This window comes from Euprymna scolopes, chromosome 44, assembly GCF_053919585.1.
Source record: "Euprymna scolopes isolate OS-2025 chromosome 44, ASM5391958v1, whole genome shotgun sequence".
NCBI classification, from domain to species: domain Eukaryota; kingdom Metazoa; phylum Mollusca; class Cephalopoda; order Sepiida; family Sepiolidae; genus Euprymna; species Euprymna scolopes.
In genome coordinates this window covers 54,338,922-54,352,147 of record NC_136525.1, presented here as the reverse complement: position 1 = coordinate 54,352,147, position 13,226 = coordinate 54,338,922, and the positions used below count along the sequence as shown (strand labels likewise).

The following is a 13,226-nucleotide window of genomic DNA, read 5'->3' as shown; positions in this document are numbered from 1 at the left end:
GATTTTCTTGTGGGCTTGTGACGCAGTGGTTATGTAGTACTATAAAGTGGACCCGAGTCACTAAGTGCTGAGAGAGGGGGGGGGCAATAGACAAAGGAATAGGAAGTGTCCTACAATAAACAAAAAGATGGGAAGTAGCAAACAATGAATCTGTTGGTATTTTTAGATCAAGCTTTTTAGATTTGACAATGACAATAGAAACCTACAGATAAAACGGGGAAGGGCAGCTTCCGGTAGCCGGGGGGAGGTGGGGGAGGAAACCTAAGATACCAACGTAGAGGAGACAGTTGACAACTAGATGCCCTTCACGGCGGATGGGAGTTGGACAGTTTTTAGAGTTGACTGCGAAACAGAAATAGAGATGAATTGCGACTGACGAACGTAGCATTGATAGAACGGAGAGAAGACGCACACACGCACACACATGCACACACACACTCACAAGTCCAACTGTTAATTTATATGTGAAACGTTGGCGTTTGTATTTTTCCTTTCTTTGTTCCACGATTTATTATATTTGTACTTTTGTGAAACCGCATGTGTCCCCATCGACAGTCGCCAGCGAGAAAATGACGATCCGGCCATAAGAGGAATAGTCGAACGAAAAAATCCACGATACACAACGTTGGGAGTTGGCGATCTGTCGGGGCCGCACACGTCTGGTCACAGAGCCAAAAAAAAAGAAAGAAGGAAAATTGTGAGCGCAAAAAAAAGATAGTAGTTGTAAGCAGACTCACTCCAACTAGGAGGCTACAAATACAAGTGAAGTATAAGTAATATATGTTCCCTATGAACTCTGAAATGGCTGGGGCAATTTTTTTTTTGTTTTTTAAATTTCGCACAAATGTATTTCATGTGTCTGGGAGTGTTCTTAGATAGGTATTGTATTAGAATACCTCTGATAAATATCGATAATCAAAAAACTCCCATTAAAAAAGGAACAGTCTGGTTTTGACCAAAGTTAACACCCTTATACAGCCTAATGTCACAAATGCATTTCAGAAGTTTTATCACTGGACAAGCAGAAAGGTCGGCATATGAAATTAAAAGTAGGTCCTTTGATAAGACAGGTGTGCACTTAAAATTAATGCTTCTGTTTAGAGCACAATTGATACTTTTGCATTTTAAAACAGCAATTTTTTCTTCCTTTCTCAGAAACATCTCTCATGGAATGTGAGGACAAAATAAGGGAAGCGAGAGTTACCTGCAGTTGTCTACCTTTTTTTTTTTTTTACACAGAGATCACCACTTATCAAGGCCCGGAAGCCACTCAGGGATAAGGGTTATTGCAAGTACATTACGTTAGTGAGGAGATTTGATGAAGTGTTTACTTAAGGGAGCGGTTCATTAGGAATTTGTTAACATTAGACTTGAAGACATCCAAGTTGTAGTCCGGAGGGAAGCAGGCAGACGGAACAGAGTTCCACAGGCGTGCAGTTCTAAGAAAGAAGCTTTGTTAACTTCTTTGGTCTTTGCCAAGTTCGGAGACGCTTCAATGGCATTCTGCCGAAATCCACAGATAAAATCCAACATTTTGACAGGGGATAATTTCGATCGCATGCTAGAAATTTTTTTTTTTTTCGTAACAGTAATATTCCCTATCTCGTCACTGAACGGAATCTATTCATAGAGTTGGCTTGAATAATCAGCAGAAGTGATATGTTCTGTCTTTCTTTCCTATGGCGTGTCTATATGCGTCTTATTCTAACGTGTGTTCTAATGGTCTCTTTTAGATCTTCTAGCGGATATTGTGATTGCCTCTTCAAACTCGCCCACGCGCATCTTCCCCATTTCATTTATATACAAGTCTTATAAACAGTTTATATACATTTATACAACCTATAGCACAACAAATCTCATGTGTGATAGAACATGGATCCAACAATTTTCTCCAGAGTCAGCAGGCAGTTGAGTGGACAGCAACAGGTGAAAGCCGTCCAAATGGTGTCTTGTGTATCTCTTTTTAATATAAAGTATCATGTAACCGTGACCATATGCGTCTTTCTTTAACGTGTGTGTGGGTGTGTTCTAATGGTCTCTTTTAGATCTTCTAGCGGATATTGTGATTGCCTCTTCAAACTCGCCCACGCGCATCTTCCCCATTTCATTTATATACAAGTCTTATAAACAGTTTATATACATTTATACAACCTATAGCACAACAAATCTCATGTGTGATAGAACATGGATCCAACAATTTTCTCCAGAGTCGGCAGGCAGTTGAGTGGACAGCAACAGGTGAAAGCCGTCCAAATGGTGTCTTGTGTATCTCTTTTTTATATAAAGTGTCTATGTAACCGTGACCATATGCGTCTTTCTTTAACGTGTGTGTGGGTGTGTTCTAATGGCCTTATTGTGATCGTCTCTTTAAGGCTCATCCGCATACATCTTTCTCATTCATTTATATACAAATCTTATACAGTTTATATACATTTATACAGTCGAGTGTGTATACACGTGGTCGAGTTCCTTTAAGGACCCTTAAGTTGTGTATCTACTTACTGTAATTCCTAACTGTGCATGTGTGTGTGTATGTGTGCATATATACGCGTTAAGAGTTCACTATACCTTTTTTTTTCTGTTATCTTAGTCTTCTCTGGGATGCTGTTCTTCCTGTCACTGGTCTATGAACTGTAAAGAACTTTTAAGATGAAAAGACAACACAGATTTTCTGGCAAGGATCTCTTTATTTTATGTATGAGTTGACTCAAGCTTTTTTGCATTCCCAATCAACTGTCTCCTCTCTCTCTCTCTCTCTCTCTCTGTGACTCCCCTAAATCCCTATGTGTGTTTCTATTTATATGGGTGTATGTGTGTGGGGTGGGGTGGTAACCCCCGTTAACTGGCCTGCACCTAAAATTCACCGACTCGCTTTCTAGCACACAGGAAGGAAGTCACTGAATTTGATATGTATCACCAGCAACCTTGACATTTCTGCATCTGCCTGACACAAGTAAGTTGGGTTCAACTTAGTACTGCATTAACCGCATTACTGACACACAACAAAAGCACAAAATGATAAAGTAGTGTCAACCAACCCATATTTCTGTACTTTTACTATTAATAAAATTTCTTGTGAATTACGTTTGGTTTGTGCTATTTTTTTTGTGGGGGGGGGGCTCTGGCAGTGAGAAGGTTGTGTGTTTTGTTTTAAAATCTTTCAGGAGGGGGTCATTCCAGACAAGGCATGAAGCCATTTAATGTTAGGAGCTAACAAGAACGAAAGATGATTATTGCAAAATCAGGAGACACATGTTGACCTTATTCTTGAAAAGACCAAGGTTATAAGTATGAGGAAAACAGTCAGTAGGAAGAGGCGTAAGTCGACTTAAAGTGCTCTTGTACGCATGTGCAAATATACATTTATATGGTGAAGTTGGCTCATTTCAACCTCTTTCTCATCTGTGTGGCAGCTAAAACTAGAGCACTAAAGGTTTTGGTTTCAATTCTAGCTGATGGTACCCAAGTCAAATTTTTTTTAATCTCTACAATATATGGGTACAATATAATAATCAATAGAGTATTGGTGCTATAATAATGAATACGAAATCTATATAAATTAAAGCAGAGATTCCGAAATGCAAGAAAGTCTTCTACTCTAATAGTTTCTTCCCCAGAACTGCTAGACTTTGGAATTCCTTTCCGGATTCCTGCTTTCCCAACTGTACTGACATGCAGAAGTTCAAGTGTAATGTGAACAGACATCTTGCCACTCATCTCCCTTCATAATACCCCTGCAACTTATGTCCCTGATAGTAGCTCCCTACACCAAAGTGGCACAGTGTCTTGTTTGGGGTGAAAATAAAAAAAAATTATATATATATATATATTTAGTAATGTGATTGATAATTTAAAATTCAAGTTAGAATTAAAAATTAAAAATCTGTTTCATAAGAAGGAACAACAACAAAGTCAATAATTTGTACGATCGTTTCGGAAACGATGTTTTTATTATGATAGACATTAAGCCACGGACAATAATTTTGACATATAGTTTTTTTTTAAACAAAGTCTCCTCATCAGCAAAAATATTGGGTGTTTTTTTTATATGTAAAAGACACCATAAATAAACCTAGCAATCTTTAAGTAAGGCAGATGTAAATAAATATATATATATATATATAAATAAGAGAGTAGTCACCAACAATGTGTCTTTTTTAACATTATTTTATTATTCCGTGTCTTGGTTTTTCATTGAGAATTATGTTTGGATCATTGTTATAATGTTTTTAAGTCATTGAAATACGCGTGTTTCAGACGGTCTGTGATGCGTCCTCGTCAGAAATTATTTTCAAATGTGTAAAAATGGTGATTTTCGTAGTTAATTTGAAGTCTTTCCAAGGGGTGGAGGCTTGTAAGTGTTTATTATTCATTGGTATGCTGAATTTTTATTGCTTTTTTATTGGGCTTGTCCAGGGAGACGTTGACCTGGCTGTAGTCGCTATCTCTTTCTGCTAATGTTTTTTTCTTTTCCTTTAGGGTGGGGTAGGGTGTGTGTGTGCGTGTGTGTTTATGTGTGTGTGTGCGTGTGTGTGTTTGCTTTTATTGGTTTGGGAATGTGTATATTGTTTTATAGTATTTTGGGGTTATTTGCTTCCTTAGGAAGGCGGCTGTGGTCCGAGGTCGTTACTAATGTGTATGTGTGGGGAGGGGGGACTGGCTCTTCTGAAATAAGGGTAGGGGTGCTTTCATTCTATTTTGATATTTATTTTTTGGATTCTTGGATTTTAGTATTGTGATTTTTCGTTTTAGTCTTATATTATGTTTGTTTAGAAAGAGGGGTGTATTTAAAATATATATATATATATATATATAATGAGGAGAATAATGGAAATAGTATTCTGACGAAATAGAGAAATAAAAAAGAAACAAATCAAGTTATGTGTTCATCAACGTTTCATCTTTATTTTGAGACTTCCTCTGGATGAATGAAATTAAGAAAACGAAAGCAGCAGTACAAATATTTGAAAATATATTTTTAATGTTATGAAATATATGATCCTGTTCCATTTAAGGGGGGGAAAAGAGAGTACCTATTTACTATGCCTCCCCACGGGACAGAGTTAGACATCAGGGTCGTTTTTTAACGTGGAGAAAAGGTACAAAAATAAAAATTGTCTCAGTCGTGAAGGAGTTCTCCTCCACCGAAAGAGAACAAGAAAATGAAGTGCAGCATCTGAAGAACAGATACTACACTTTGATCTTGGCCCGAAAGAGAAAAAAATGAGTGCATTTTGGTTATGTAATTTATTGATTGATTATATGTATTAATTATTATAACTGGTGTTTTCTATGGTGAGAGAGCATTAACCTATGTCTAAAATTATATTATTTCATTAGTTACACATCCATATTTAAATTATAACGGACATATTTGTTCCAAAAAGAATATAAATTGCATCATATCTTTTTAAATATATTAATGGCTATATGAAATTATATAAAAAAGAATCTTACTCTCTTTTACAATGCTAGTCCCCAGCTCCCGCCATTTTTTAAATTTCCAACGACTTTTTACGTTTCTGAAATGGAATAGGGTCATACATTTTATTACATCAAAATTATATTTTCAAATATTTGTATTGGTGTTTTGTTTTTTAATTTCATTCATCGAGAGGAAGTCTTGAAATAAAGACAAAACGTTGATGAACACATAATTTGGTTTGTTCCTTTCTTTTTATTTCTCTCTCTCTCTCTATACACACACACATATATATATATATATATATATATATATATACATATAATTGTTTAAATCTCAAAAATCTTGCTTAAAAATGTTATGTGTTTTAACTTCTGATGAAGGCGTTATATTGCCGAAACATTTCAAGTCAAAAAGAAATTAAGAAAATAGCACCGTTTATCTTTCTGACCATCATTTTGATATATATATATTATTTATTTATTTATTTTTTTTTCAGCCACCCAGGAAAATTATGAACCTTCAGCATCTGCATCAGCAATTCGGCCGGAGCCGGTCAAGCCGGAGTCACCTGCGGGTTTAGGTGAGAAACTGAAAATTGGTGGCCTTACTCCCAGTATGGCTGGTCTGGGAAACATGTTTCGAAAGGCTTCAAGTTTCCTGGGCTTCAGCAACACTGACTCCCTGAAGCCACCTCCTCTCGACGGGGAAATCATATACAGTAAAAACAACGTGTGCGTTCATCCGCCGGCACCTCTGTCTCTGGATGTTGAGCACCATCCTGGTTACCTTACGATCCGATCACAAAACGATTCTGTAAGTATCCAACCTTTTTTTCGACCCCCCCCCTCCCGACATCCTTTGTTAACATAACCCCGCCTCCCTCTCCATTATGAAGAATGAAGATAAGGTTCTGAATAATAACGTTATTATTTCAGTATGATCCGTGAGATAAGTATGCCCCGTGTATTCATAATCTTCAAGGTGTTCACATCTGGGGAAAATGCCATTTTCCCCAATTTGCCCTAAAAATTATTTTTAACTATAAATAATTTTCTACTCGATGGATTTTCATAATTTTTGGACATATTACTATTTTCGACATGATGATTTAAGTAAGTGCTGTTGTTTTTAACTTTCTGTTGACTCTATCTTAAAAAGCACCCAAGTCACGAATAACTTGTCTCTATCTCTATATAAATAAAATGAACTCATTTTTTCCCGTCTGATTTTGACATTAATAGGATTAAAAATCAAGATATTTCATGCAAATATAATATGCACAAACGGCAGAACAATATCTGAGGTGTGTTAGAGGCTTATTATTTCTCAAATTCCTCGATAATCTTAGATTTCTATACTTTTTCTGCTGAGAAGTCACGGCCAAAATCGGTTAAGATCAATGGAAGTGGTAAAATATTTTCTCTCTAATAAATTCCTCCTCCCCCTGCCACCACTTAACACCGTTTGGGGATCGTTCACAAGGAACAGTTGAGAAGAGAACACCGGTTTGGCTTCGTAGTTCTTTCATGTGAAGTTATTTAGAATCACTAAACTAAGCTGCAGTGCTCTGTGGCGTAGTGGTTAGCGTGCTGGACAATTCACATTATATTTTCACGTTCGCGCCGACCTACCGTAGTCGTTTTTTTTTTTTTTTTCCTAAACAACTGGAATGGACTTTTCTTGGTGGCCGAACTGTTAACGTTGCAGATGGATTTTTTTTGTTTTTTTTTCACACTTTATTTTCCTACTTTTACTCATGACTCCGGGTTTGATCCTTCCTACTTATCTACCATAACATTTTTTAAAACTTCCCCCCCCCCCGTCCCGGAAACAAACACTCGGGCAACGCCGGGTACCCCCGCTAGTTAAAAATAAATTGTTTTGACTAATTTCTTAATTGTATTCCCTTTAAAATAATTTATGTCATCAATGATAACGCGTTTCTTGGTTGTGCGGTTTGCGTGTCGTGCTATTTATTTTTAAATTTTTCGATAGGATTTTCAGGTTAAATTAAATTTTTATGGGATCCTTTTATTAAATTGTTAGATGAAAGTACAGAATAGTTAACATAACTCCGCCTCCCTCCCCATTATCAAGAATGAGTTTCTGAATAATAACGTTATTATTTAAGTACGATCTGCATTCTTCAGAATAACTTTTTTTAATTTTTGGGACACCGACAAAAGGAGGGTGGACCTGTAAATTCGCCCTTGTCCGTTCGTCCGTCCGTGTGTCCGCACTTTTCTCAATAACTACGCCTTGGAATTTTTTTAAAAAGTCTCTCTCCAAGTAACTTTGCACTGTTTTTTGACCCATGAGCAGGTGCAGAGATTTCATTGTAAGAATGTTACGAGGTCTGCAATATGCCTTTTACTCAGGCATCACCACTTATCAAGGCCCGGAGGCCACTCAAGAATAAGGGTTAAAGCGTAGTCAGTTGGACAATTGATCTTAAACAATTATATTCTCTTTACACGACTTATATGACTTCACCCCCAAATCTTTCCGTATTGCATTAGAAATGGTTATTTTGATCACATTCCACTTTTCGACAATTTAGCCATTGACTGTGATGGATTTGCTGCAATGGACCATTTCAAGCCATCGAGAAACCTTCTGGTGCGGATTTTATCGTTCTCGGACAGTGATTCTTTCTTTGGATGTCTTTACCTTCCCTTAAATTCGCTACAACATGATAAACAGTCCTAGGAGTATAGCCAGTGTCTCTGATAATGTCAGACGTCTTATGCTTGGTGCGGAACAATTCAGTAATAACCATTCTATGGTGAAATTCTACACTGGCGCTCATTTTTTTTTCTTTTTAGTATTTTTAGGTGGCTAATCTGGAACATCAGACTCTAAGGAGTAAAGCAACTAGCATTTCAGATAATGTCGCTTTAAAAAAGCTAAATTACAGATTCTGACCTACCCCTGCATTCCATGTTTAAAAAGGATGCGTCCTCTATAGTATCAGACCTGACCAAATGGTTAATTGTAGGTATAGACCGATTCATACTATCCAAAAAATTCCAACAAAAACCTAACAGCCAGCCATGGTTCTCCCCACAATGTGCTGCTGCCATCGTGCACAGAAATCACCTTTTCCATAGCTACCAACATAATAGATGTACTGAGACTAAAGCTGCTTTCAGGACTGCCAGCAACCATTGTAAAAGAGTAATAAAAAATGCAAGAGAGCTATATGCTCAGTCCATTAAATCCAAAGTAGCTGAGTAGCGGCTTGGTTCCTACCAGTTTTGGCAAATAGCAAACAGGATCTTGAACAGAAGTGTGCGTTCTATCCCAACCATCATCAATAGACTTGAGGTCATCTCATCAGACAAGGCCAAACTATTTGCCAAGAACTTTGCAGCTAATTCTACCCTACACGACACGAAAGCCATCAACTCCCCATATTTGCTCCTATAACAGACAACACGCTATGCAACATACAAATATCTGTGTGTGAGGTTGCAAAGTTAATCAAGAACCTTGATTTCAGTAAAGCAACTGGCCCTTCCAATTATAGTGCTGAAAAAGCTTCAAACAGAACTTGCCTCCATACTTACAAAACTGTTTAAGCTTGCCTTAAGGAGAAGTGCTTCCCAACACCCTGGAAAATCTCATCAGTATGCCTTGTATTTAAGAATTCAGGTAACAAGTCGTCTCCCTCTCAGTACAGACCAATAAGTTTCCTATGTGTCATGAGTAAGTTGCTGGAATCAATATTAAATATAGAAATAGTCAACCACCTCAGCAGAAATAACCTTCTTAGATTCACAAGATTTCCAGCTACGGTATAACTGGAAATGTTTTCTCAATCATTAAATCATTTCTCTATGATAGGCTCATAAGAGTAGTGGTTGATGGGCAGAAATCAGAGGCCCACAGTATTAATGCTGGAGTCCCTCAGGGGTCCATCCTGGGCCCAACTCTCTTCCTGATCTACATCAATGATCTCCCAAAACACATACTTAAATCATTCGTTGACATCTACGCTGATGACACGACCATCTATGGCAACACATCAAAGGCTGTAAATGACAAAGTACTCTCTGATTCTCTCTCCTCTGATCTCGAGCGCATGGTTCAGTGGAGGAAGACGTGGCTGGTTACCTTTAATGCATCCAAAACCAAGCTCCTATCTTTACATCATCAATGCTCTGATCCCCATCTGGCATTAATTGAAATGGATGGCTCTCGACTAGGGGAAGCTCCATGTTTTGATAAGCTTCTGGGCTTGACCTTTACTCCTGACCTGAAATGGAACACGTGCATCAAGTCTGTTGCCAAGGTTACTGAAAAAATGATAGGATCCTTTTACCGCTCTAAAAGATATCTCATTGCCGATGCAATTCTCTATCTGTATAAAAGCCAAGTACGTCCAAGGATGGAATACTGTTGCCACATCTGGGCAGGAGCTGCTAAAAACAGCCTATCCTGCCTTGATAGAGTACAAAATAGGCTTAGTGGGAGATGCTCTTTTCTCTTCCCTGCAACCTCTCTCCCACAGGAGAGACGTCGTGAGCGTGTCTTTGTTTTATCGTTACTTCCATCGCAAGTGCTCCTCTGAGTTCCAATCTCAGGTCCCCCCTCACCAATCTTTCATGATAAACACTCGTCTAGCTGAAACCACTGTCAAAGATTTTCCCCACTCTTTATCTGTGCCAAAACCAAAACGTAGATTCCATGAACAAAGCTTCTTTCTTAGAAGTGCACGCCTGTGGAACTCTCTTCCGTTTGCCTGTTTCCCACCTGACTACAACCTGGATGTCTTCAAGTCCAACATAAACAAATTCCTGATGAACCGCCTTCTTAAGTAAAACACTTTATCAAATCTCCAATACTAATGATTACTACGATACTATCCCATTGATTACTGTATACGTAATAATCCTTATCCTCGAGTGTCTTCTGGGCCTTGATAAGTGGTGACTACCTTGTAAAAAAAACAAAAAAAACAATAGGAGTGGAAAATTAATTCACAAAAAATATATTGGAAAATATAGAATGAGTCATTTATTTAATGAGGATATACATACATTTAGATGGGTGATAAAGGGGACTCTTTATACCAAGGTATTTGAAAGCTTAATGTTTCTCATCAGAAGAGTAGGCTTCGAAATACCTTGGTATAAAGAGTCCCCTTTATCCCCCATCTAAATAAATAACCCCGAAAATATGTCTTTTTCAATTTGCGTTAAAAAATAAATAATCAATGCGACAATAAAGCGTATTGTTTTACTTTGTACGTTTTCAGCGTTCCAATTTTTTTTTTTTTCACATTTAAATTAAAAGATATATCAAAATTTGAATTTAACTTTAAGTATTATGGTATCTGTTCAGTGCACATTTACCTATAAGTATGGAAAACCACTTATAATTCAATATAAGTTTGTTTTTTTTTTTTTCAAAAATAAACAATTATAAACAGAACGACTCATAGAAATCTATCTATATTCTTTTTTCATTTCTATAAAAATGCTTCTGTTATGTAAATGCCACAACCATAACTATTACCATTTCTCTCTTCCACCGAAAATGTTTGTTTATATTTCTTTGACATAATAAAAACTGAAACAACCATCATAGTGAGGGAGCGAAATAGACATAGATAGATAGATAGGCAGATAGATAGATACAGAAACATTTTTTGATTAACGTTTTACTTCATTCAGATCTGTCGTTGTTAAAAAAGATTTTTTTTTAATTCTCCACTTAATCGCACCTACGCTCTCTCGCTATATATATATATATATATATATCCATATAATTATAAAACTCAAATGACCATTTTACGACATCCGGTTGCGCATGCGCGCATGATCTGCGCACTAAAATATTAACGTTATTTATTTCGAAATTATTATTTAACATGGGAAGAGTGGGGTTTAAAATAACTTAAATGCAATACAGAAATGAACGATGTAAAAAAAAAAAGCAGATATATCAAAATTTGAATTTAACTATAATAAGTATTATGGTATCTGTTCAGTGCACATTTACCTATAAGTATGGCCAACCACTTATAATTCAGTAACTGCAATTTTAAAAAAAAAAATAATCAATTATAATAAACAACGACTCAAAGAAATCTATCTATATTCTTTTTTCATTTTAATATAATTTCATAAAAATGTTTCTGTTATGTCACAAAAACTATTTTCTTTACGTCGCAAGTGTCACGCTCATACATTAATTTCATAGCTAATATAACATACTGACCCAACGGGTCACGGGTAGTCTATACATACATATTTCCCCAAAACCTCTTGCCTTGATGGAGGGGAGACTAAACCTTTTTTTTTTTTACACAGTGATCACCACTTATCAAGGCCCGGAAACCACTCAGGGATAAGGGTTATTGCAAGTACATTACGTTAGTGTGGAGATTTGATGAAGTGTTTACTTAAGGGGGCAGTTCATTAGGAATTTGTTAACATTGGACTTGAACACATCCAAGTTGTAGTCCGGAGGGAAGCAGGCAGACGGAACAGAGTTCCACAGGCGTGCAGTTCTAAGAAAGAAGCTTTGTTCATGGAATCCGCGTTTTGATTTAGGCACAGATATAGAGTGGGGGAAATTTTTCATAGTGGATTCAGCTAGACTGGTGTTTTTCGTGAAAGATTGGCGAGGGGGGGACCAGAGATTGGAGTTCAGACGAGCACCTGCGATGGAAATAACGATAAAACAAGGATAGGCTCGCAACGTCTCTTCTGTGGGAGAGAGGTTGCAGGGTAGAGAAAAGGGCATCCCCCACTAAGCCACAAAGTCTATTTTGTACTCTGTCAAGGCAGGATAGGCTGTTTTTAGCAGCTCCTGCCCAGATATGGCAACAGTATTCCATCCTTGGACTAAACCTTGCTGCTATAGTTGCAAATGATCTGAAGTGGGAGACTTGATTCCAAATATTGGACTAAACCTTGCTGCTATGGTGGCAAATGATCTGAAGTGGGAGACTTGATTCCAAATATTGGACTAAACCTTGCTGCTATGGTTGCAAATGATCTGAAGTGGGAGACTTGATTCCAAATATTTCTCACGTTATAACTCCCACTCTTTTGGAAATAGGGTACGATTATTAATATCTCCAGTATCAAATAATCCTTGTACATTGAAATTTTTTTATTTTATTTATTTATTTTTTTTTAATTACTTTTTCACCCCAAACAAGGCCCATTGCCACTTTGATGTAGAGGGTTACTATCAGGGACATAAGCTACAGGGGTACTATATGGGGAGTTGGGCAGCAAGATGTCGGTTCACGTTACACTTGAACTTCTGCATGTCAGTACAGTTGGAAAAGCAGGAACCCAGAAGGGAATTCCAAAATCTAGCAGTTCTGGGAAAGAAACTACTGGAGTAGAAGGCTCTCTTACATTTAGAGATCTCTACTGTGAAGGGGTGGGATTTAGCTGTTTGTCGGGGGTATTTACATTGAGGGGGTACAAGTGCTTGCAGTTCTTCAGAGCATTCACCATTAAAATACTTGTAGAACAGGCAGAAGGATGCTACATTTCGTCGATGGGACAGAGGCTGAAGCTTGGATGACAGTTCAAGACCTATCAGGTTGGCGACTCTCTTTTGAACCCTGTCTATGAGCGAGAGACTAGTAGCAGATGCACCAGCCCAAATATGACAACAATACTCCATACATGGGTGAATGGTGGCGTTATAGAGGTACAGGATACTTTTGGGCATTAGTAGCTTTACTTTAAGTAGGTAATAATGTTTTCACCTGAAATGCGTTGGTTTAAAAGATAACCCATCTACACATGGACGCCTCCAGAGCACTAATAAA

General features: G+C 37.4%; 1 protein-coding gene across 2 annotated transcripts in view; it reads left to right on the top strand.

The window, feature by feature from the left end:
- Nucleotides 1–13,226, top strand: part of LOC145268845 (uncharacterized) — a 202,809-nt gene that overhangs the window by 95,586 nt on the left and 93,997 nt on the right. For both annotated transcript variants that reach the window (XM_080124516.1, XM_080124517.1), the window contains exon 2: nucleotides 5,922–6,238. In XM_080124516.1, coding sequence (XP_079980642.1) covers nucleotides 5,922–6,238 — 317 coding nt within the window. The remainder of the gene's footprint in view (nucleotides 1–5,921; nucleotides 6,239–13,226) is intronic.